Source organism: Vulpes lagopus, chromosome 5 (genome assembly GCF_018345385.1).
Source record: "Vulpes lagopus strain Blue_001 chromosome 5, ASM1834538v1, whole genome shotgun sequence".
Taxonomy (NCBI): Eukaryota; Metazoa; Chordata; class Mammalia; order Carnivora; family Canidae; genus Vulpes; species Vulpes lagopus.
This window is the reverse complement of record NC_054828.1, coordinates 11083515-11109417: the sequence shown is the minus strand read 5'-3', so window position 1 is coordinate 11109417 and position 25903 is coordinate 11083515. Positions and strand designations below refer to the sequence as shown.

At 55.1% G+C, this 25903-nt stretch overlaps 1 protein-coding gene across 1 annotated transcript in view; it reads left to right on the top strand.

Annotated features, from left to right (window-relative positions):
• Positions 1-3243: 3243 nt before the first annotated feature.
• CYTH4 (cytohesin 4) overlaps positions 3244-25903 on the top strand; it is a 30440-nt gene continuing 7780 nt past the window's right edge. Inside the window, exons 1-8 of the mRNA XM_041757353.1 lie at positions 3244-3369; positions 11333-11415; positions 13494-13558; positions 14932-14998; positions 16463-16581; positions 17730-17810; positions 19664-19776; positions 21585-21733. Of these exons, the coding sequence (XP_041613287.1) occupies positions 3351-3369; positions 11333-11415; positions 13494-13558; positions 14932-14998; positions 16463-16581; positions 17730-17810; positions 19664-19776; positions 21585-21733 (696 nt within the window). The 5' untranslated portion in view covers positions 3244-3350. The remainder of the gene's footprint in view (positions 3370-11332; positions 11416-13493; positions 13559-14931; positions 14999-16462; positions 16582-17729; positions 17811-19663; positions 19777-21584; positions 21734-25903) is intronic.

Sequence of the window (25903 nt, the reverse complement as noted above, 5' to 3'; positions counted from 1 at the left end):
AGTCCCCTATGTCGGGGGACTGCCGTGTGTTGTCCCATAACCAACTGTGGACCAACTATGGACCTCCACGTAGCTCACATGGAAGAAGCAGAGCCTCATTTCAGGGAAAAGGGCTGATCCCAGGCCAGAAAGAGCCTCAGGAAGAGGCCTTTAAGGGGAGCCCTTCCCATCTTCATCCTTCTTCCTACCTGAAATTCAGGCACAATGGCTGGAAATCAGGCAGCCACTTTGAGCCATGAGGAGACCTTGAGGATAGAGGTAAAAAATTAGAGGGAGCCTGGATGCCCGATTCTCAGGCTTCTGTGAGAACAGCCCTATATTCCCTACCTCAGGCTTCATTCTCATAAGAGGTAAATATACCTCTAATTTCTTTAACCCATTGTTATTTGGGTTTTCTATTTCACATAAAGAAACTGAATTCAGTCTGCCCCCATTTTGCAGATGACAAAAAACAAGTGTCAGATGGGAGAAATTCTCACAGCTAGCCAGCACTGAGTTGGGGTTTGAATCAAGGTCTCTATAGTTCCCCTGCTATTGATTCTACCCACTGCCACCCACAATGGTCCCTCCCTCCCAGACTACCTGCACACAAGCTGTTAGACGTGACCAGGGCTAGAGGGACAGAGGGAAGGGTGATGCAATCATAGAAGGCTTCACGGAGAAAGTGGCATTGGAGTTGAGTCTTAAAGAATGAGTTAGTAATAATAACTGAACCATTTGACCAGCCCTTCAGACAGAATGGGAAGCCCCAGATGCCAGCCTGTGGTCCCAGGCAAAGTACATCCACTGGGCCTGGCAGCAGCATTAGAACACATTTCAAGGGCCCCCAAGACCATCCTCAGGTTCAGTGATTCACCTGGAGGACTCACAGAACTCAGCCCACAGCCTTACCTACAACTATGATCTGTTACAGCAAAAGGGTACAAACAAACCCAGTCAAAGCACCTGGGGTGAGGTCCACAGGAAACCCTGCGTGGGTGTCCAAGGGATCCTCTCCTGCTGGAGTCACGCAGGAGCCACTAAGCCCTCCAGTAGCAAAATGTGCAAATGCATGTGAGATGCTGTCAACCAGGGAAGCTCAGCAGAGACTCAGTGCCCAGGGTTCTTTATTGGGAGCTAGTCATGGACGCACCCTCTGTCCAACACACTGCACACTTCCAGAAACCCAAGTTCCCAGACCCGAGGCGAAGGCCAAACCTGCAAACAGGCTTTGTAAAGGATCACCGTCCCAGTCCTGCTGGGTCAACTTTTCTGCACAGGGAATGACACCTTCCTCCCCATTTCTGTTTTTGAAGTGACCCAGGAAATGGGCTGTTGTGCCTCAGACCTAAATGTGTAGAGAAAAATCTATTTCCTCTGGAGACCACTTCAACAGATTTCCTAGAGAATGTCCTTGAGTTATGCAAGAGCTCAAGGGCAGGAGGGGGGCTGCTTCCAAGAGTCCTGAGAGCACAAGTCTGGCCTTAGGATGGCCACTAATCCAAGTTGGTCAAGCATGTTCCAGAAATGAGCCTCAGTTTTCACTTCAATGACATGAAGGCATTGGATTTCACCTGTACTGGTGAGCTTGTGCTGCGTAACAAACCACCACCCCCCAATTGGTAGCTTAAAACAGCAAACTTCTATTATTTCTCACAGCTCCATGGGACAGCCATATGGGTTGGACTCCACTTAGTGGTTCTTCTCCGGGTGTTCCCTGAACTCACTCATGAGGCTGCAACGGGACACAGTCAGGACAGCTGGGCTTTTCTCCGTGTGGCCTCCCACCCTCCAGCAGGCTAGCCCAGGCCGGTTGTCACAGCAGCTGGGCAGGCAGGTGGCCAGAGACAGACACAGCCCAGTCCAGATTCAATGGGAAGAGAAATAGACTCCACCTCTTGATGGGAGGAGGGGCAGCGTAACCATGCAAAGGGGTGTGCACACAGGGAAGGGTGGAAAGTGTAGCCAACTTTGGCATCAACCATACTACTTCTCCTATGTTCCTTTTATTCATTCACTCATTCATTCATTGCTTTTACCAGACATGAAGACATGGAGGTGACCTTGTCCTCATGGGACCTCCAGACTGGTAGGGAAACAGACGAATAAATCCATGTGTGACACACAGTTACACCGAGTGAGCATTTTTTTTATAGATATTTCTTTACACAACACTTTTTTCCACAAAGAAATTGGATCAACCTGCTGGAAAAGGCACAAGAATTAAATTGGGAATTTTAACCAGAAAGAAAACTGAAACCAAAAGGAAAAGAAGATAGTGTTCATTAAGCACCCACTATTTCCCAAGCATCTTATGCACATTCTTTCCACCCCCTTTTCTATAACCCTGAAGTGAGGATTATTATTCCCCCTTTAAAAATATTTTTTATTTATTTATTAGAGACAGAGAGAGCACAAGAGTTGGGGGCAGGGGGGGAGCCAGAGAGGGTTAGTAGCCTCCCCACTGAGCAGGAAGCCCAATGCAGGGCTCAATCTCCAGGACTCTGGGATCATGACCTGAGCCAAAGGCAGCTGCTTAACTGACTGAGCCCCGAGGCACCCCTCTTATTCCCCTTTTATAGGTAAGCGAACTGAGGCTGGTTGCAGATAAGTGACCTTGTTGGAGTTGTCACAGGGCCCGAGTGGCAGAGCTGAGAGCCACACAGCTGAGTCTGGCCCCAAAGTTCATGTGCTACAGTGGAACAGTTGTAAAGGAGCTTTGGATTTGACTATGAGTTTCCTAGCAGCCTGGGGGAAAAGAGAAACTAAACATACTGCCAATTGGTCACTAGACAGGAAAGAGCCTGGTATGTCATCAAAGGGAAGCAAAGCCTTTCCTAGCACTGAATCCATTTTCCTTTTCCCAAGGCTGAGGAGATGGAAGAGAGCTTGTAGGGCAGAATCTTTGGGGCCCCGCTGTCCAAGGGTGACCCTTCAGCTGACATCTGTGGACGTTGCTAAGTAAATGCCCAATGTCCCCTGGAGGAGGCTGTGTCCCCCAGCAGCCATCATTCTCTGCACGCGTGTGTGCGCATGCGCGCCCGTGGTGTGCCACTCTGTCTCACTTTCTCTTTTTATCCCCCCAATCCCTCCCTTTGTTTGTCTCCATTGTCTCTAAATCTCCCTAGCCCGCACCCAAAAATGCAGAGTCTCTGCTACACAAAACTCTGCCAGTTTTAGGAAGTGCTGTTTTGTCAAGAGCCTACACACCAGATCCTAGCAGACAGGACTTCCTCCCCACACGGGCTGGGCGGGGCGACCCGGAAGGGGCCTGATGTAGCTGAGGTGACACCTCTCTGCCTGGCCAGCTCGAGCAGCAGCTGGCTCAGCGGGCGACAGGAGCACAGGCCACCCTTCCTCAGGGCCTCAGAATGGACTTGTGCCACCCAGGTAAGCACCTGGGGCCAACCTCTCTGGGCCTCAGTTTCCTCTTCTGTAAGATGGGGACAATTGTGCTTGCTTCGCAGGACCCTGGGAGGAATCAATATGTAAATAGATATAAGGTGGGAAAGGCAGAAGCATGCAATGAATGTTTATGAGCTCAGGCTGGGGGCCAAGCTGTGCTCCAGGAGCTGGGAGTGCAGTGAACAAAGCAGGCCCTGTCCCTGCTCCCATGAGCTCACACTCTAGTGGGGGAGACTGTCAGGAAAGGTATTAATGTAATATGTCAGGAGGTGACAAGCAGGAGGAAGAACAGTCAAGGAGGGTAAGGATGATGGAGAGGGTGCTGGAGAAGGCCTCAGAAGGAGGCACCATCTGGGCAGAGACCTGGAGGGGAGAGGGAGTGATCTATATGGGTTTCTGGGGAAGGAATATTCCAGGGGGAAGGGACAGCAGTGCAAGAGCTGAGGATGATAATGTTGGTGACAATGGCTGTCTGGGTGGCACAAGGGTCCTCAAGCTCCTGTCTGGCCTTTGAGGGTGGGGAGGCTGAGGGCACGCCTAGAGCGCTGGTGGAGGCCAGGGAGGAACAGCGGAGACCCTCCCCAGTGAACAGGAGCATGTCCGGGGGAAAGAGGAGAGGTGTCTACGCAGCTGGTAGGGGAGACAACAGGATCCTGCTGCGTTTCTGCAAGGCAGGGAGAAGAAGGACAAAGCCTCTGTGCCCTGCAACCAGAATATCCCAGCATTGCCTGGAGATCCAGGAGACAAGGCTGCCGGGTGCTGTCCAGTCCCCGAGCTTCAGATGGCATCCACCCCGTTAGCAAGAGAACCCTTTCTTCCAACAAAACCGAAGGCAGAGCCGTGTGACCCCGCCCCCTGGCCTCCCTGGCTCCGCGGGCTCTGGGGAACACACAGAACCACCCATCCTTCAACCCCGTTTGGGCTTTTGGTGGCAGGTGGCTCACAGACTGGACAGGCTCCGTGATATGTCATAGGTGGTGACCAGAAGGCAAGAGGGGACCCAGTGAGGAGAAGCACCTGGCTCCAGGTCACTCGCCAGATGGGAGGTGATAGGAGACACTGAAGTCACAGAGCCCACACTGCCTGTCTTCCCACCGTTATTACTTTGCTCTCATAGCCCGAGGTCCTTCAGAACAGGGAGGGTCGTCTCCATAAAGAGGAAACGGAGGTGAAGTGGACAAGAGGGCTGACTTGCCTGTTAGTGGCCAGGGACGTGAACCTGAGAGGAAAGAGAGCAGGGGTCAGCCCGGGCTGTGGGAGGCGCCGGGAGACCAAGAAGGTGGGCCGCTGCTTTGCTTTAGGCTGGCCCTGGGTGGGAGTGGGTTGAGGAAGGTCAATGCAGGCGGTCTGCTGGGAGATTTGAGATCTCCATGGATTGGGTCATTCATTCATTCATTCACTCATGCTGCAAACAGTCCTCCGGTGTGCAGGTCCTGTGCTGGCTGAGAGGTGCTGGGACAGTGGGGACCCAGCTGTGGGGGGAGCTGCTGGTCCAGGATGCAGGGGAAGGGGGAGACAGATCCTGCAGACAATGACCCAGGGCAGATGAGGAAGCGACTTCTTCCACCTGGGGGGCGGGGGACAAGCTGGGAAAACTTCCTGGAGGAGTCAGAGGGAGGGAAGGAAGGTCATCCCCCATTGTCCAGAGTGGGTCTTAATCAAAGCTCCTCCCCAGCCAGGTGACTTCCCTCTCTGAGCTCAGATTCATCATCCATAAGTGCCTCTCCACCCCCAGCCTGAGCTGGGAAAGTGGGGAATGGGGGGGGGGGTGGGACTCACCCCACCTGGCTGGGGGCCCAGCTCTGCACCAACCCACCAGTGGTCATGATGGGCCTTTTATCCTCTGTGGGCTCTGCTTCCTCACCTCTGCTGTAGACAGGATGGGGCCGGGCTCCCCCAGGACAACCTGGCCTCCTCCAGCTTGTCTTGCTGAGAAGCAGATCAAGCCCCCTCCCCCAGGGCCTGCTGGGAAGCTGAGAGGTCCAGGCAGCAAAGCCCCTACGTGACCAAAGACAACAACTTGGGGTTGGTGCAGCGAGGCTAGGGTGCAGTTAAAAATAGAGACAGCTTGGCTCTGGGGGTGGGGAGGAAGCCACACGGGCGCCCACAGAGCCTCAGGGGCTGGGGCGGAGCCGCTCCGCCAGACACCCCCTCCTGCCTGGGTGCCCCTCACGCGGAGACTCTGAGGCGCCTCTGCCCCCTGGGGGGGGGGCCCAGGAGAGCACCCTCCTCTCGCCCTGGAAAGCGGAAGCAAGGCCAGCTGTCCTGGAAGCCAGGCTGCAAGCAGAATGATTTCTAAAAATATGATGGGAAAGAGGAAGGACAAAGGGGAAGCAGGGAGGAGTTGGGGAGGTGGTCGGGGTGGGCCCCCGGGCACTCCCCGCAGCCTGGGCACGGGTGCAGAGGGCAACCACAGCCTGCAGCAGGCGTGGGCTCAGTCATCCAAAAGTGGCCCTTGTGAGGCCTGATAATCAGAGTCAAGCTGAGGAGTCAAGAGAGTTCATAGTGGTGGCTATTGTCCTTCTCATGTTATTATTGTTTGTGTTTTATCACTATTGTCATCAAAACCCATTCTCACTGGTTTGGGGTGGTATCTTATTGTGGTTTTGATTTGTATTTCCCCGATGGCAAGTGATGCAGAGCATTGGGGTGACTGGGTGACAGGCCCTTGATGGGCACTTGATGGGATGAGCACTGGATGTTATACTATATTTGGCAAATCAAACTTCAATAAAAACAAACAGGAAAAAAAAAAAAAACACCTCCCCTGAGCTGCTCCAGGGCTTGAAACGCCAGCATCGCCCGGCTGGGAATCAGAAATGGCCCTCTCACTCTATGTCCCTGTCACCCTCCACTCACTCTGTGTCCTTGGCACCCTCCCCAAACCATCTGGACCCTCTGCACTGAAATGCAGAGGAACCCCAGCTTTGAGACAGGTGAAGGGGCCAAAGGCCCCACGCTCCACAGGACAGTTGCAACAGCACCAGGGCCACCTGTTGGGGTCAGAATCCTGTCAAGGTAACAGGGCCCTGGGAGGATTCATGGACACATCCGTCAAGCCACAGAAGAAGCCCTATGGAGACAGAATGCCAACAGCCCCTCCTCCCTGCCCCTGCCATCCTGCCGTCCTGAGGACACGTGGGCCCGTACCTGTGCCTCTGTCCCCCCAGCTCTAGGAAGTTGGCTTTGTTTTCTCTCTCATCCCCCAGAAAGGGAAAGAGGAACAAACCGTAGGCATCATTCCACATCCGGCCTTCATTCTCAAACAGGGAGCCACGGTCAGCATTTCCATGTCAGGACAACCAGGCTAGTATCTGATGGGGTTTCAATGATTTGCATGAAAATATCTGGCATCAGACCATCATCAGCATCACAGGTGTGGCCTCGGAGTCCTAGCTGGGCCTGGGGGTGACTCCCAGCTCCACCACCTTCCAGCTGTGTCACATCAGGCTGGTCACTTGACCTCTCTGAGCCTCGGATACCTCAACTATAGAATGAGACCAGATGTTCCTTCCTCCAGAGCTGTCATCAGGATCAGACGGGATAGACAGAAGACGGCAAGAGCCTGGAGCGCCTAGTAGGTGCTTGAGCAGCGAGCCACCCAAGGGACAGTGTGGCTTGTTTGTTGAGCAAGATCTCAGAGCTGTCCATGAAGAACTGTCTCCAGAACTGCTGCGGGGACAGGAGGGACCCGAGGGAGAGGCCCAGACGCTGCACGGGAGGGCACCTAAGGGAGATGAGTGGGAGCTACAAGGTGGAGGGGAGAAGGAAAGGCATTCCAGACGTGGGGAACAGCAAGCACACAGGCCCTAGGACCAGGCGCACTGGGAGCAACCAGAGGACTCCAGGAGGCCTCAGGCCCGGCACAGGATGGTGCAGTGTGAGCTGAGGATGGGGGCAAGCCCGTGGGATGAGTGGGCCCTATAGACCTGGGGTCTTGTCTCCAAAACAATGGGATGCCGTGGGAGACCGGATTGGAGGTGTAGAGGGGAGGCAGGGAAACACGGGGATGCCCTGCAGTCACCCAGGGCCCCACCTGTGGTCTGCGTGCAGGTGGGGCAGTGGGAAAAGGAGACGAACAGGGCATGGCTTGGCGGGGGCAGAGACATGAGGGCAAGAGAGAGAAAGAGAGACAGCTGCGTGTCAACATGCCTCCTGGGCTCCTGGCCACTTCCAGGAGCTGCGAGGATTAAAAGGCATAATTTATGCTGTGCTGCTGGCATAAAGTAGGTGTTTTTGATCTGACGTGTGATGGGACCCTTGCGTTGTCTCCTGGTACAAGTGACATCAGGATCTTCCAGCCAGCCGAGCTCAGAGTTGCAGGGACAGAGATGAAAGCACCCAAGTGGGTCACTAGGAGGAGGGTACGCAGAGCCTTTCCTCATTTCTGGGTCCATGTCAATGACCTTTGGGGACAGAACACTATCTAACAGTCATATCTTACATCCTGGTACATGGTGCCCCATCCGAGCAGGATATCGGCTCCAAGCTGACACCTCAGGTGCACCTTCCAGAAGCTGCTCCATTGCTCCATCAGGCCAGCAGCTTCTGGTGGTGAAGAGTCAGTGAGGACACTTCCCAGTCGGGGCTCTGCAGGAAGAAAGGGCCACTGCGTGTCTAGAGTATGTGTGGCTTCCAGTCAAGATGGATCACTGGCACCAACACTGGGCCGGTTGGTCAGAGACTGGCTGAGGTCACCAGCCGGGTCATTCCATCTGCTTGGTGGAGCAGGCCTTCTCCTGTGGTGGGTGGTTGCTGGGGAACATTAGTGTGCTTCACAAAAATTTTCACCCCCCAGGGACGCCTGGGGGCTCAGTCGGTTAAGCATCTGACTCTCGATTTGGGCTCAGGTCATGGTCTCAGGGTCGTGGGATCAAGCCCCACATTGGGCTCCATCCTCAGTGGGGAGTCTGCTTGAGATCCTCTCTCCCTCTCCCTCTGCCCTTTCTCTCTCTCTCTCTCTCTCTCTCTCTCTCTCTCTCAAATAAATAAATAAAATCTTAAAACAAAAAATCTTCCCCCTTCTGTGTCCACTCCTGGGGGACCATCCACTAGCTCTTCCCCCAGACCTCTCTGCTCCTGATCTTCCAATCTTATTTCTTCTTTCCAGCCTCTGACTGAGAAGTCAAGCCATCCTCTCCTGGCCCTCGTTAACCTTAAAAAATAAAACTGCCAGTTCTTTTTACCAGTAAAGATGGGTTTATTCCAAAATAGTACAGAACTGTGATCCAGGATAAGCAAGCTACGGCCAAACCCCAGGCTAGTCCACAGAACAAAGGAGAGGAGGCTCTTTCATGGAACTCAGGGGAGTTGGAAAGGCTGCTATAAACAGTCCACTGGAGCTAACTGGGAGCTTGAGGCGAAGTGGCTCTTCGTGGGCTGAGCTGTGACTTTCCCATTCCCTGGGCTGTTGCCGAGGGAAGAGAAAAGCTTCCTTCCTCCTGCTGGGAGAGTAAAGTAGTAGCTGAAATCTTTCCCACTTGCAAGGAGCATGTCCCCCACCTCCAACCCCCCCCCCCCCCCCCCCCCCCCCCGTTGCATCTGGAGTTGAGGAGTGGTAGTGTGTGAGAGCTCCCCCTGCTGGCCTTCAGGCTTCCTTATAAAAGACTTTTTTTTTTTTTTTTTTAAATTAATTTTCACACCACCTACGCCTGTGTATCCTTACTTGGCACCACTGCTCTTTGCCCACGAAGTGGATGAGCAGGTGCTCCTCCACGGTTCTGCCCGTGGGAGGATTTCTCATCTCTGTCTCTCCAGGACACCTTCGAACAGGACTGTGGTTCAATAGCTATCCAGTTTTTACTTAGCCCCAAACAGGAAGCCACTCATTCCGGAACCAAGTTCAGGTGTTTTGCTCCTTTGCTAGAAAGATCCCAAGGGACCTACCGATGTAGACATAGTGTGGGATGAGGGGCCTGGGTGACCTGTCCATGGTGCCTACTGGAGCCCTCTGGGTCTGTTCACACCTGTGGAGAGTGAATCACTTAGGAAGGATTGTGCTCATTTGACTTTATGACTCAGTGGGTCACACAGACCCACCTTGACTGCTTGGCCAAGGCAGTCATTATCAATGTATCATTATTGTATATAGTTGCCCCAGCATTACAGGACCCTTCATTCTGGAGACCCAGCTTCCCCTTCAGTCAACAGGGTCTGGGTCTGAATACTGGTAGAGGTCCATAAACTAGGCAAAAGGTCTTGGCTTTTCACGAGTGGGCTGTCCTTTGGGAGGGGCATATCCTTGGGTGAGGCACCTCCATTTGGCTGAGTTAAGCTCCTGGGGAGGAACTCAGCTGTGACAGCAGCAAACCACCCCCCAACCCCACCCCCAGCCCCAAGAGAATGGGTGCCTTGGTCCTGAAGGGGAGAGCTGATGGCACAACATGGCACCCGTTATACATGTGTTGGGTGCCCCCTGTATACTGAATACCTGCTTGGTGCCTCCCCATCTCCATACCCAGTTTCAATCACAAAGCCCAAAGTGGCTGCTCAGTCAATGAGAAGGAGGGGTAGGGAAAGGGAGACCTTAATAGTCTCTCTGCTTTCATTTGGGAGGGATAATATCTGTCCTCGCAAAATCTTAAAGAAATGGGACCAGGTATTCCCTAGAGCTAGGACTTAAAGAGTTGGAGAACATGTGGACAGCAGACAGGAGAAGGCATCCCAGGGTGGAGGAGCTGCAGAGGCCAAAGTGGGAAACAAGATTGAGAGACAGTTGGGGACAGTGAGGAGCAGGCAGGCTGGACTCTCAGGTGCTTTCTGAGAATAGTGGGGAATAAGGCTGGGTAGGGAGGCCAGGACCAAATGAGAACTTTGTCTCTAAGTAATAGGGAGTCTGTGGAGATTTTTTGATCAGGTGAATGTTGTGGATGGAACAGGAAGCACGACGGGTTAGAGGTGGGTCAACTGACCCCAGGGTGGGAATTGTCATAGCACCTTTCACAGAATACCAGCACACATGTGTCTCCTTTAATTCATTTCTAGGCAATGAGGAACAAACCCAGGCTTTGTAGCCTGCCCAATCCAAGTTCCTCTCTGGCTCAACAGCCTGTCCTGTGCAACCCTGGTTAGGCCACCTCATCTCTCTGAGCCTCAGTGTCTGGGGCAGGAACTATGAATTGTCTCCCTAAACCCAGTCTCCCCATCTTACGTAGTAAGGGTATCAGGACCACCACACTAAAAGCTCATTTCCTAGCTTCCCTTGAAGCTGGGTGTGGTCATATAGCTCCATCTGGCCAATGGCATGAGAGGCAAAATGATACACCACTTCCTGGTTGTGCAAATAAATAAGTGGATAAGTGATAAACAGGTGATCCAGGGAAAGAGTATATGAAAGTCCCAAGGAAGGATAAATGCAAGTATTTTGAGTACTGCCTATCTGTCGGGCTCTTTCTAGGGGCTGAGGATGCAGCAGTGAGCAACACTGAAGTGCCTGCTTCCGTGGTGTTGGGAGTATAATGCGTAAAACAGAAAATATGCAAATAGGGGCCCCTGGGTGGCTCAGTGGTTGAGCATCTGCTGCCTTAGCTCAGGGTGTGATCCTGGGGTCCTGGGATTGAGTCCCACATGGCGACTCCCCACAGGGAGCCTGCTCCTCCTTCTACCTGTGTCTCTGCCTCTCTCTGTGTGTCTCTCATGAATAAATAAATAAAACCTTTTTTTAAGATGCAAATAAGCAAGATGATTCCAGGGAGCCTGTACCCAGAAGGTACCAAGTTTGGTTAACAGGAGGATGGAGGAAGGGCCTGCTTTTGAGGAGGTAGTCAGGGAAGGCCTCCTGGAGGAGGTGACATCTGGGCTAAAGCCTGGGTGATGAGGGCAAGGAAGCCATGGTTTCCTGGAGGGAAGAGGGCCCTGGGGAAGCAAGGGCTGGCCTGTGTGGCTGGAGCCGAGTGATGGAGGGGACAGTGGTGAATGGGCAAGTGACCGTGGCTTCTTCTCTCTCCAGACCCAACGGAGCTGAGCAGCGGGGAGACAGAGGAGCTGCAGCGGATCAAGTGGCACCGGAAGCAGCTTCTGGAAGACATCCAGGTGTGTGTACACCCATGTTCATGCTGACATTCCCTCCAAGCACACCCACCCATACACACACCCTCCCACAGCGCACACACCTCCCCACTCACCCCTGACCTGAGCCTGGTTGGACAGGGGGGCCAGACTCCAGCCCGTACCTGGCCTCAGCCCTGGCCCCCAGGAGTGGGGAGACCAGAATCCCAGGGGGGGATTCCCCACTGCCAGGCCTGGCTACCAGGATCCGGAGAGAGCCAGGAGCACGGGGGAGGGAGGAAGGGCAATAGGCAAGGCAGCTACTGTGTGCTGAGCCCCACCCAGTGCTCTATACACTTCACGGCACAGCAGGCTCTACTCCCGTCAGCTCTCATCTCCACGCTGGGCCTTAGTTTCATCCCCCCTAAAATTTAAACCATTTCGTCAAGATAACACCGGTATGTGCCAAGCACTTGCTAATGTACCAGTTGCTCAGACATTTCCTCATCGGATTCTTAGCAACCCCTGAGGCAGGCCGTGGTTCTGTTCCTGGAAATATGCTGAGCTCAGTCCTACCCCAGGGCCTTTGCATCACACACATGCATCCACATGTCCACACACACGCAGAACTCAAAATCCCATTGTCTGGGACTCTCCCAAGCTCTCTCTGTGGTACCTCCTTCTCATTACGTCATTGTCAGCTTGAGTGCCGTCTCCTAAAGACTGCCCTGACCCCCTCCCCCCGGCTGTGGCTAGGACCCCACCCCTACTCCCCACCCCTATATACCTGAGAAAGTGGAAGATACAAAGTCACTCACTCAGCAACTATTTTACTGAGACCTACCATGTGCCAGGCTCTCCTTATACCATAACTCAGATCATTTTATTTTTCTTTTTTATTTGAGTATAATCGACACACAATGTTCCATTATCTTCAGGTACCACATGGTGATTGGACAAGCCTGTCCCTTACGCTGTGCTTGCTCGAGTGTAGCTACTCTGATCTTTTTTGCCCAGTCATTTCATTTGCCCATGACCACCATGATCCCAACCCCACCATGAAAGCTTGGGTTTCTCTTGCCGACCACCATATCCCCAGCTCAATAGTCAGAGCACAGTAGGTGCTCAATTAATACTTGCAAGTGAATCGTGGGGAAGCTGCTCGGTGACTTGGCCAAGATCACATGGACAGATGCTGACTGGGCTCAGGTATCGTCTCCAGGCCCCACGCTGCCCCTGGGGTCCCGGCCAAGCCTGGGGGTCACCCTCACCCCAGAGATTCCAGTAGAAGATGAGGAAGGGCTGGGTGGCCTTTAGGCTCTTGCCAGGTGCTCATGGTGCAGCCTTGAAGGGGAAGCTGGACAGGTGCCCCTCTGCTGTCTGCCCAGTGGTCATGGTTGGTGGAATTAGAGGGTCCTCTGCCCCTGGAGGTTTAAGGGGTGTGGGGAAGACACGGACTTGGAACGAGGCCTTGGACATGTCACTTCACCACCCTGTACTTCAGTGTCCTCTTCGGGAAATCCCACTGGGATTACAAGGTCCCTGAGAAGGGGGCCTTACTGTCTGGCACCCTGGTATACCCATAACTCCTGCCACAGAGCGAGCACCAAGTCAAGGACAAGCGACAGAGTAAATGGATGGGGAATGGAAGCCAGAGAGGAGTTGGGGCCTGGTCTGAGGTGGGGAGTTCGAGCCCCTTGGCTGGGGAGGCAGTAGGGAGCCACAGAGGGAGTTGGGAAAGGGTGGGCTCCAAGCTGTGCTTCAGGAAGCTGGCACCTGGTGGAGGAGGGCTTGTCGAGTGGGTTCAGTTAAAGGGCAGACGACCTCACAGCTGCAGAGGGGAAATCGAAGGCTGGAAATAGAGTGGGGCGAAAGGTGGGCCTTGGGGACTGCCTCCCCCAAGACAGGAGCCTGCAGAAATTGGGTATAAACAGGCAACAGGTTGGCATGGGATTGTGAGGATAAGAAACATCTGGGAAAGGGATCTACAGGGGTTGGGTCTCTCAGTGGAGTCAGGGGTCATGCCCAGGGGTGGAAGTGGTTGTGAGGGGGTCAGGAATCCCCTTCCGCCCCAGCTTCCGTCCCTGACTCTCCTACCCTTCGTGCCCCCTGCTCCCCCACAGAAGCTGAAAGATGAGATCGCAGATGTATTTGCCCAGATTGACTGCTTCGAGACCACGGAGGAGAGGTGAGGGGCTAGGCCAGGGGCCCCTGGGAAGCTGCCACACACCAGGAACCAGCATGAGGGAGCAGGGGCCATGCCCTGGTGAAGTCAGGGGTCCGCCTGGAGGAGGAGGCGGTGGAGACAGGATGGAACAGGGAGGGCCCTAGACTCCACCACGTGGTCTGGGCTGGTCTGTACTTCCAGCAGCCCCCTCTCTTGGGAGACACCTCCTCCCTCAACCCCTCCACACAGAGTCTCTCCCAACCCACCCTGACCCAGACCGTGATCAATCGTTAGCCAGGAGTATCATGAGAGCTCAGCCCTGAGGAAGAGGAGGAAGAGCCAAGGCCTCACGGGGACAGAGCCTGGCCCATGGCAAGGCCAAGGCTGGAGCACCTCACCGCCCCCCCTAGGGTGCCATCCACTGCCCCTCCTATGGGGAGAGTCCCACTGGCTCTGTGACCTGGGGTGGGTCCCTGCCCCCCAGTTGGGCCTCAGTTTCCCCACTTGTGGGGCACCTTGGTGGCTTAGTCAGTGAAGCATCTGCCTTCAGCTCAGGTCATGATCCCAGGATCCAGGGATGGAGCTCCATGTTGGGCTCCCCGCTCAGTGAGGAGTCTGTTTCTCCCTCTCTCTCTGCCCCTCCTCCCCCACTGGTGCTCTCTCGAAGTCTCTCTCTCAAAAAAAGAGAGAGACAACTCTGGTCCCTACGTAATTCCCTAAGGCCCCAGGCACTGACTCCTACTCCTAGAGTCTCAGGAAATCACACCCTGCTCCCGCCACCCCCTGGTCTCCAATGCCTCTGGTCACCATTCCAGCCCGACACCCCTCACATGCACGCAGGCAAACATGGGCACGCGCATGGCTGCCCTGCATATCCAGGTGCCCTGTTCCGGCTCCAGCAACAGCATCACACTTATGCAGCACCTACCACCGAGCTGTTTTGAACTCTTGAACCTCTCAACAATGCTGGGAGGCATGGGATGGTGTCGTCCCCATTCTAGAGATGAAAAAACTAAGTCCCCTGAGATAAAGTGATTTGCCTGATGTGGCTCAGCTAACAAAGCAGTGCAGCAGAATTTGCACCAGGAGCCCGGCCCCAGAGCCTGTGCCCTCACCCCCAGCCTCCCTGTAATCCTGCCCCCACTTGGAGCACAGGGGCCCTTTGAATGCTTTCCCTGGTGGGCAGCTCTGGGTTCCCAGGGCCCATGGGAAGAGTCTGATTTAGTAGCTTGGGAGGGGCCCAGACTCTGCATGTCTCAAGCTCTCCGGGTGCAAGGACCCCACTTGGAGGTTCTTGGGGGAAGCTGGCTCTAGCTGAGAAAAGCATCCTTGGGCATTGAGGGGGAGCCCTGGGGTCCTAGGGGCAGTCCAGACTGACATCTTTGTGTCTGCAGCCGGTTGGCCCAGAAGGAGAAGGAGCTATGCATCGGACGTAAGAAGTTCAACATGGATCCCATGAAGGTAGGCAGTTGAGGGGGACTTGGGGGTCATGGGGCTGGGGGAGTTGTGTGCTGGACCCCTTTGCAATGTCCTCCTGTTGCCCTCAACTGACCATTACCCGCCTTGCAGATGAGGAAACTGAGGCCCAGCTGAGCCCAGTACCCCGTCCAGTGTCCACAGCCTGTCATGGCTGAAGGGCAGTCACCCCAAAACATAGCATGAAGTGGGAGCCAGGAGGATGTGGGCACATTTTGTGAAGCCCACCAACCTGGAGTCTCCTGGCTGAGCCTCTGCTTCCTCCTTTGTGAGTCGGTCTTTGGACAGTGGGGCCCTGAGATTCTGGGGCTCAGTGCCCCGAAGTGTCTTCCAGCCTCTTTGCTGGGGGCAGCCAGTCTGGGGGCACGGGCAGGGAGCATGGAGGGTTCAGGGCTTGGCCCCTGCTCGGCCCTCCCTCCCCCACCCAGCGAGGTGGCAGCCAGTTCCCTTCCTGCTGAAACAAAGACCAGAGGAAGCCAGAGCTGACACACAGAGGTGGGGTCAGGGCAGCCAAGGGGTCCCTGGAAATTTACTGCTCTGGCTGAGACGGCTGCCTCTTCCTCATCAAGTGACACAGGCTCACAGGGTCACACACCCATGCGCCTTCTGCAGCCTCAAGACCATCACACGGAATACACACACGCACACTGGTGGATGTGTGCACACGGGCCACCAGAGCACCGGGAGGGGCCCCCGAAGGGTCCCCAAGACCCTCTGCCAGTCACTGAGAGGCCCCCCACACCCTGCCCTCCTTCTCCCAGCAACATCTTCCCCGAGTCAAGCGAGACACGAAAGGGCCCTCACTGAAAACCAGAGCCCGACCCCCCAAACTCCCAAAATTAGAAGGACCAATTCTGAGTGCCTGAGCTGGGGAGGAGAGGTGTTAGTGACATCATCAAGTCAAAAAAGCGGTTTCATGTACAAAGGGAAGGAAAGTTGTCACAATGGACACTGTCTCCCTCCCTCCCCTTTGTGGGACCTGGCAATTTCCTCTCCTTTTGATTTAGCTGGTTTTTTTTTTTTTTCTAGTTTTTATACAATGGACATAGATTACTTGTGAGAAAAAAAAAGAAACACTATTTTTAAATAGATGAGTATTAAGGGGACAAAAGAAGTGTCTGAATCATTGACTCTTAAAATTATAAATTCATGGAATCATTGAAGCATATAATCCAAGAGTTCAGACTGAAGGAGACCTGGGGAGCACATGGCATGAACCTGGCTCATTGCTGAAATGCTGTCTCTCTTCGCATGCTTCTAGTGACGGGGAACTCACCACCATACAAAGGCAGCGTCTACTAAGGAGGGACACAAAGTCTCAGAACAGTCGGGGCCAATGTCAGGATGCCAGGCCCCTGTACCCCACCCACCGCCTGGCCCCATCCCTCCCTCCCCTCAGGCCAGCTGCTGTGTGAGGGCTGATGGTGGGCTCTGTGCACCCCCCTCCAGGGCATCCAGTACCTCATCGAGCACAAACTGCTGACCCCCGATGTCCAGGAGATCGCCCAGTTCCTGTATAAGGGTGAGGGCCTCAATAAGACAGCCATCGGCACCTACCTGGGGGAGAGGTAAGGTGGGGCATGGCCTCAGGGGGATAGGGATGAGGGTGTGCAGGTGCACACAGGTAAGTGTGTGTGTGTCTGTGTGTGTGTGTGTGTGTGTAGGTAAATGAGGGAGTGAATTATGTTAGGGAAGTCATAACTGTTGGACTTGAGCCGGCTAACTGATCACTCCCTCCACCTCCAAGCCTGGCTTCCTTCCTTTCTTTATTCACCCATTTGTTCAACGAATAAATATGTTTTAGTATCTGCTGTGTGCCAGGCAGTGTCCAATCCCCAGATTTATATTAGTGAACAAGGCAAAAACTCCTGCCCTCAGGGAGAAGCATTCTAGTGAGAAAGACAGATCCCAAACTATGTAATGTATGTTAGAAAATTGTAAGTTCTGTGGAATGCAAATAAAGCAGGGAAGGAAGATGAGAAGCATGGGGAATGGCAGGTCATGGACTGTGACTTTAAAAACTGTGGATAGGAAGGGTCTCATGGAGAAAGTGATGTTGGACTCTTAAAAGAGGTGAGCAGTGAAGACATCTGGGGAAGGAGCATTCCAGACAAAGGGAACAGCAGGTGCAAAGGCCCTGGGGCAGAAGCATGCTCAAGGAATAGCAGGCTGGTGAGATTAGAAGAGACCAAGGGAGGGAAGAAGTAGTAGGTGACAAGGTAGGGCCGCATGGGTGGGTTCTGGGCAGAGAAATGGTGAGCAAGGACCCCTTTGGCTGTTGAGAGTGGCAGGTGGGCTGCAGGTGACAAGGGGTGAGCTAGTGCAACAGCCCTTCTCCCAGGCCCCCCAGTGAACCCATTCCTTCTCCTAAGAGAGCGGGAGATGCAGGTGGCAAAAAAGGATGGAGCTTCCAGATTTGACCTGGGAAGAGGGAAGGAAGAGATAGGAGCAGGCATGGTCGGTCTCTCCGTTTTACAGCTGAGGACACTGGGGCTCGGGGAGGTCCTCCAGGCAGGAAGTGACGCAGCGAAGGCTGCTGCAGAGCGGGAGCTCCCCTCGGAGTGAGAACGGGGCTGGCGAACCATGGGGCCTGGGGGTGGGATGATGTGGGATCAGAGGGTGTGAATGGACTGGAAGGTGCTGGATCAGGAAGGAGGACCGGAGGAGGGTCCAGCAAGTTCCCAAGTGCCTGTGCCCTCCTTCCTGCCCTCTCCAGGGATCCCTTCAACCTGCAGGTCCTCCAGGCCTTTGTGGACTGCCACGAGTTTGCCAACCTCAACCTCGTGCAGGCCCTCAGGTGAGTGGTCCAGAGAGGAGGGAGGGGCAGCTGGGGAGGAGCAGCCTGGGGGGATGGGGGGATGGGGGGTATCAGGAGAGGAGAGCTGGGCAGGGGGCAGCTGAGAGGGGGGCAGCCTGGGGGTAGGGGGTATCAGGAGAGGAGAGCTGGGCAGGGGGCATCCTGGGGGTAGGGGGGGATCAGGAGAGGAGACCCAGGCACGGGGCAGCTGGGGAGGCAGGGGGATCAGAAGCCACACAGGTTAGTGGCACAAACACAGCATCAGGAGCCAAAAGGAGGAAACAAAGAGCAGGAACTCTTGCTGAGCGCAGCCACCCCGCGGGCTGAGGTCAGGTGGCTCGTGGGTGTGCCTCCCGGGTGCCCCTCGGGTTATTACATTGCGTCATTATAGCCTAACAATCATGCTGTTACTGCTACTTCCGCCCACCCCACACTCTTGAGCTCAGTGTCTTGTGTATTTTATTAATACAGCGTAGTAGGTCTTCCCTTTACTATTACATATTAAACTCTGGAGCCGGACTGCCCGGTTCATATCCCAGTTCTATGACTCACCCCTGGGGCAAGTCTCACACACAAACACACACACACACACACACACACACAAACTCTCTGTCCCTCAGTTTCTTCATCTGTAAAATGGGAATAATAAAAATACCAAATTAGGGGCACCTGGGTAACACAGTCAGTTGGACATCCAACTCTTGGGTTCAGCCCAGGTCATGATCTCAGGGTCCTGAGATTGAGCCCCACATCAGGCTCTGCACTCAGCAGGGAGTCTGCTTCTCCCTCTCTCTCTGCCTCTCTACCCCGTTCATGTTCTTGTCTGTGTACTCTCTCACTCTCTCTCGTCAAATAAATTAATAAAAATCTTTTTTAAATAAATTAATAATAATAATAATAATAATAATAATAATAATAATAATACAAAATCCATAGGGCTGTAGAACCAAACAGAAAGTACTTAGAATTGGCTTAGCAAGTCTTACTGCTATGGGTCATGCCTGGAAAATCAGCTCCTGAACGGGGGCATTTGACCTGGGCTTTGAAGGATGAATAGGAGTTTGCAAGGCAGAAAAGGAAGCCACCACCATCCAAGCAATGTGGCCTTCCCTCCAATTCCCATTCTCTTTAAGGGAGAGGGGGAGGTGGTTGGGAGTCTCCAATATCCATTCTTTCCTTCTTTTCACTCATTACCAAGCAGCCCATGAGTGCCCTGGGCCGGGATGAGACCCAGCTGGAGATGTGAGGGGAGCAGCACAGACAGTCCTTGCCCTTGAGGAGCTAAGTTTGAAGCTCTGGAAGTGCTTAGGTTTGAAGAACAGGAAGTCCAGGCAGGGGGTGGCACCTGCCCAATGGTCCCCAGTCAGATCCCAGGGCAGACAGAGGCCCCCCGTGGACGAGGCAGAGGGGACCACAAAGGGTGCTCGGTCCCAGACGGGCAGAGGGGAGCACACACTCCACTCCTGTAGCTGTTTTTTTTTTTTTAAGCTTTATTTATTTATTTATTTATTTATTTATTTATTCATGAGAGACACACAGAGAGAGGCAGAGACACAGACAGAGGAAGAAGCAGACTCCCTGCGGGGACCCCGAATGGGACTCGATCCCAGGACCCCAGGATCACAACCTGAGCCCAAGGCAGACGCTCTATCACTGAGCCACCCAGCTGCCCCACTCTTGCACTTTGAAAGCAAGGGCACCTCCCCGTGAGCCTAGCGACAGAGACAGACTCTCCCATTTGGAGGATAAAGACCAAAGCTCAGAGAGACAGAGCAGCTTCCCTGGGGTCCTCGGACCCCGTGGCCCCGAGATCTGCACCCGCCCCACCTCCCACAGCCCCCTTCCTCCCCCAGACAGTTCCTGTGGAGCTTCCGGCTGCCAGGTGAGGCCCAGAAGATCGACCGGATGATGGAGACGTTTGCCACCCGCTACTGCCTCTGCAACCCAGGCGTCTTCCAGTCCACAGGTGACCGTGTGGGAGGGGACCGAGGGCCACGGGACCCCTCAGGATCTGCAGGCACCATGGCCAACCCCACCCCGGAGTCTCCCCACCCTCCACCCCAAGCATCCAGACCGTGGGAGCCCAGACTTCTTCACTGACAAGGCCCTCTGCTGGGTGCTTGTCAGGCAGAGCTGCCTCGGGGCACGGTCCTTGGGAGAGGAGGCAGGAAATAATGCACAGTACCCTCATCTGAGGGCAGTGATGGGGGGTCGCAGATCCAGGACAGCTCCCTAGAGGCAGTGGGGGCTCACCAGGGCTTTAAAGGATGAATAGGAGTTCTCCAGGAGGTCAAGGTGGAGAAAGGACCTTTCAGGCAGGAGTTTCCATCTGAGCAAAGGCCAGAAGCAGGAAACACTCTGGGCAGGACATCAGGGGCCCAGGGTATAGAGAGACATCAACAAAGATGAGTACCCCAGACCACCACCCGGCCCCCAGCAGGGCGGGCAAGAAGTCATCACGGCAGGCTTGTCCTGGCCTCCTCTCTGTACCTGAAGTTACCATGGCAACAATAATGAATTCTGTTCATGAGCACTACCTGTGTGCCATTCACCTGTGCAAAGGCAGGTCATCCTTGCATCCACCCTGAGGTCAGCAATGTTCTCCTCTCTGCACGTAATACCGACTCAGAGGAAGGACATGGCTTGTCCATGGCTGTGCCACCGTAGTCGGGTCCTACCTTGTAGTTATAAATAAATTGGGGGTGTGCTTGTCACCATCTGTCACCTCCACTAGCCTAAATACCCCATGGGGTAGGGACCATATCAAATCTATTCACCAACGAAGCCCCAGTCCACAGCACTTCACGGGGACCCAGTAAATATGTGCAGAAAGGACGGAATTTTAAAGCCCCCAGTTTGAATCACATTCTAACGACATGACGTTTGCGACCTCGGGCATGTAACAGGACCTTCTTGTGCCCCAGTTTCCTGCTCTGTAAGATGGGGTTAGTCACAGGGTCTCAGGGGGGCTGGGGAGCTCAGCCTAGCGCAGGCACCAGCCACTGTTAGATTGTTCCAGTGGGTATCACTGTTTTCAGAGGTAGGATCGTCGATGTTCTAGGGCGTAAAGATACTTCAAGCTCAACCTAATAATGTCACAGATGGAGAAGCTGAGGTGGTACTTTCCCAAGGGCCACCAGACAGTTGGGGACGCAGCTGGACCTGGCTGGCTCGGGACCCAAGGCCTAAAAATTCCCCCAGAGGAGCAATCCCCCCCTCCCAAGTGCTCAACCCAGGCTCATCCCTCCCTGGGTGAGGTCTGAAGACTGGAAGGTGGGGGGGGGGGGGGCAGGGGGGGAGGAGCTCCGCCACGCGGTGAGATTGCCAAGCAGCATGTGACTAAGCCTTGAACAGTGTAGCCAACAATAAATGTCCTCTGAGTTCTGAGGAGGCAGAGAACAGAGTGGGCAGGGAGGCTGGGAGGGCTGGGGAGAGGCTGGAGCTGGAGCAGGAAGGGGAGGGTTGACATGGGGAGCAAAGGGAAGGGGCCTGCGTGCCTGGCAGGGGGCCCCACCACCACCCTGGCAGGAGCCAAAGTGCAGGCGGGGAAGGCGTGGGAGCGGCTCAGGAGCGTGGCAGGTGGCAGACCAGGTCTGTTTGGAGCAGGGAGGCCTGTAACACTGGGGAGGAGGCCGGGCCTCGAACACCCAGCTAGGACAGCACAGACCCCTTTGGGGCGTTGAGACAGGTGAGGCTTGGCCCCTGGAAGTGGGGTCAGGGCAGAGAAGGGGACAGTGACCAGGGCCTGGACCATGACCACTGTCCATCTCACAGACACCTGCTACGTCCTGTCCTTCTCCATCATCATGCTGAACACCAGCCTCCACAACCCCAATGTCCGGGACAGGCCACCCTTCGAGCGCTTCGTGTCCATGAACCGAGGCATCAATGACGGTGGTGATCTGCCCGAAGAGCAGCTTCGGGTAAGAGGGGCACGGCCACACCCGCCTGGTCCCAGGATCCGGGAGGGGCCCATCCTTAGCTGGACAGCCGAGAGGGGCTCCTCTGAGGTGGAGCTCCCAGGTCGGTGGCCGTCTCCAGATGGGCTACCACAAGGGGTTGGTCCCCAGAGGGGTGTTCCTGGTGGCCCTCATCGTAGTCCACCCAGGAGGTCCTCTCCACCTTCACCCTTTAGGGGGACTCTGGGCACCCATCATTCGCACCTTCCAGAAGGGGTGCTTCACCCAACTCAGGTATACTGCTTGGAATCCCAGGTTCTTACACCCATCAGCATGTCAGAGGTGAAAGTCCTCAGGGTCTGCTAAAAGCCTTCCCTCCTTCAGAGAGGGGGAAACTGAGGCCTTCCACAAGGCAGTTCGTGAGCCAAGCAGAACACACACCTCCCATCTCTTCCTCAAACAGCCCCCACTGCTGCCACACTGCACTAGGCCCTGTGCCGGTGAGGGGCACCCTGGGATGAGTCAACCATGGGCACTGTCCAGGCCGAGCTCTGGGTCTGGCGGGAAGATGATACACATGTGAGTTATAGCCCTGTGCGATTCATGTGGTGCTAGCTAGAGAACATAGCTGCAGAGACGCAGAGGGCACTACTATCACTCTCCTGGGGGCAGAGGAAGGGTGCCATCCTGGAAGACTTCACAGAGGAGGTGACTTTTGAACCGGACCTTGAAGGTTGAATGGGAGTTTTCACAGAGTGAAACAGAGAAAGGACATTCCAGAAGGGGGGAAATAGCCAGAACCCAGGCCTCGCCTGGCTGGAAAAAGAGAAGCGTCCAGAGTGGCTGGCTGAGGTTGTGGGGTGTGTGGCCAGGGACAGGGGGCACAGTGGAGCCGGAGCATCCAGGGCTTCCAATGACAGCCTCAGGAGCTTGCGTGGTTAACCATGGGCAACGCGGAACTAGGAACAGTTTTGCAAACACAGGAGTGAGATTCAGAGCCTGGTGCAGCAGAAATGAACTGACAGCTGCGCCAGAGGAGGGGAGGAGAAGGTGGGAACCCCACCCTCCCGGCTGAGCACCCTGCGAGGTCTGCCGGAAGCCTGGGTCTGGAAGGACTCGGTGTCCCCCCTCTGTGCTTGAGAACTGCCACGCCCTCAGCCCACCACCCTCCTTGGTCCCCAGAGGGGAAAGTTTATCATGGGGTGGGGGGAACCACAACACCAAATGAAGGCTTGAGAGCTGGTTAGAGCTCGAGTCAAATCCCTTCTCCCCTCCCTCCCCCCACCTTTGCCAGCCCATGACCTTGAGGAATGACTCACCCACCTCTCCAAGCCACCATTCTCTCAACCAGGATAATGACGCCTGCGTCATGGAGCTGCCGGGAGCAGCAATTTGTAAAAATGTAAAGGGCATAGCCCATGCCAGGGACAGAGCACGGGCTCCAAATGGTGGCTTATGTCACTATGAAGAATAATTAATAATAATTTTAAAACCCTGGCGCTTAGTAAAATGCCCCAAATCTAAAATGCACTGGGGAGTCAGTAACTCATCTCATATGGTGCTGTGGCAGGAGGCTGTCCTGGTCTGGCAGGTAATGAGTTAATGACACACCAGCATTTGGGGCTCAGCACTCCCCCGCCCCCCCCAGCCCTGGGCACCTCCCTCCCAAGGGTTTTTTCCTATTCAAGCCTTTTGTTAGTAACAATGCACTACATTTGTACAGAGCTTGTAACTTTCTAGGGCTTTAGGGTCTAGAATCTCAATTTAGCCTCACACTCTGCCTGGGAGGTCTGGGAAGGGTTTATTATCCTAGCGGGCAGCCGGGCAGCCGGAGAAGCAGGCAGAGGTGGGGGGAGAAGGGACAGAGCATGGGAGTCACAGCCACATCCAAGTCCTGGCTTGCCCCCTCTCTGGTTTCAGGCCTTCTAGTAAGTGGCTTGACCTCTGAGCTCCCAGCTCTTAGGACTGGTGTAGAACCGTAAGGCGTTGAGCAAAATGCCTGTGTCGTTAGAGTGGCTAATTAATCCAGAAGCTTCCCAAGGGGCAAAGAGAACCACACAAGCCTGGTCCTTGCTGTTTAGGGCTTTTCCTGCAGAAGTCTGGGGCTGGGGGCGGGATGCCCCGGTGCTGTGTGGAATGGGGGGCACCTGCCAGCCTTCTCTCAGGGCCTCACCTTCCCTGTTTGTAAAGCAAGAACTCACCTCTGAGCAGCTCCAGGTATTCAAAGTGGGCAGCTCTGTGGCAGGATTCCCCGTGCTGGCCCTGGAGCTGGGGCCCTGCCGAGGATCATAATGCTTTCAAGTGGGAGGGGGGCACTGCAGGAGGCAGGGGGTGGCAGGCTGAGCCCCCATCCCCAGGCTGTCCTGATAAGAATGAGGCCCAATGCCTGAGAGACTCAGGGCCAGGGTATACGAGGTGTGGACTCACAGGATGGGAGATTGCATCCCGGCTCGGCCCTTTCTGACTGTGTGACCGTGAGCATGAGCCTTGGTTTCTTTACCTGCCAAGTGGGCAGGTGCCGCCGCCCTTGGGCAGCTCTCCTGAGAAGCAGAGGTAATGCGTTCAAGCTCCTGACGCTCGGCAGATGGCAGGGGCCCAAGAAACACCAAGAAGGGAACCCCTCCCCTGCCCGGAAAGGGAGCTCCCGGTGGAAGAGGGGAAGAGGGAGAGGCCAAGAAGTGGGACTCTCTGGCATCTGGTGTTACAGGTGGAGAAACTGAGGCTCAGGCAGGGGAAAAGTCTCCCAGGTTAGGGCATCTTCTGCTGCGGGCAGTCCTGGACCTCCTGGGTCCTTGTCCAAACGTCTCCATCAGCACTGACCACGTCCCGGGCCCAGCTGTGGCACTCCGTGTTCTCACTAAGTCCTCCTGACCCCCTTAGGCAGTGGGTACCAATCCCGGTTTCCAGCAAAGAAAACTGACCTCCAAGAGCAGTAGCTGGCCAGGGGTCTCATAATTTGTGAGGACACTGGATTCGAACCCATGTCTGTCTGACTCCAGGGCCCTTCCTCCTGCAGAGACCAGAAGGCAAGGTTTTGTGATGGAGGACTTGGCCGTGTATCTCAGCTACCCATTGCTTTCTGGCCAAAGGAATCGCAACTCATGTAATGGGAAAGATCAGGGATCCATTTGGCTTCAGATCTTTGGGCTTCAGGCTCAGCTATATCCAGGTGCTCAGTGAAGTCAGGACTCAATCTAGTGTCTCCAGCTCTCAGCAACCTTCTCCTCCTCAACAGACTGTCTTCAAATTGCAGCAGAGATGGTCCAGGCAGCTTAGTAGTTAAAACTAAAGTCCCAGAATTAAGGCGTATTGGCTGGCTTGAGTCACATGTCCTCCCTGCACCAGTCACTGTGGCCAGTGGGAGGAAATGTCCTGCTTAGCCAGGTGGGAGTCGTTCACTCATTCCTGGAGCCTGGGGGAAAGGCAGTAGGTGCCAACCCCCCCCCCCCCCCCAGAAACCTGGACAGAGAGTGTCTGGGCTGGTGAGTCCCCAGAGAAGGGGGCGGAGGGGGTTGCGGTGCAGCGAGAGAGCCGGATACAAGACCAGCAGAACCGTTGGAAGGTGGCCTTGTCTTTCTGATCACAGTGCACCCAGCCAGGCTTGGTGGCCGCCCCACCGCCCACCCGCAGGGGTGTTTACCTGCGGGGGAGGGCTGGCGTTTACAAGGGCAGGAACAGAGGCCAGACGTTTCCTTTGCGGAGGGGGTGAGGGGCAGAATGTGAGAGCTGATCGGCTCCCGTCACCCGCAGATGCTGCCAGGGGGCCCCTTGTGGGTACCATGGAGGATGAGGCTGCCCCCCACCCCTGTCTGCCGCCCTGCTTGCCTCCTGGGCCTCCCAAATGTTTGTCTGCGCTGACAGCTTTGCTGACAAGGCCTTTCTGCCGCTGGCCTTTGTTCGATAGGCCAGCACATCTCCGGCCTTCCCAGAGCCCGCCTGGGCCTGGGCAGGAGGGGCAACAGGGCTTCCCAGATGCACTAGAGGTGCGGGGGCTCCCCCAAAAGAGCAAGCGGTCCCTGCTGCTGCCTACACCCACCCCAGCACAGCCAGGCTGAGCCAGGGACTCTGAGGTTGGGCAGAACATACCTCCCTCAGGCACAAGAAAACCTGCTTGTGGTGGAATTGTAACCAACCCCCCAGGCCCTGAGCTATCAGGTCAGAAAAGGCCTTTAAAAGCCAGCAAACACCATTTCC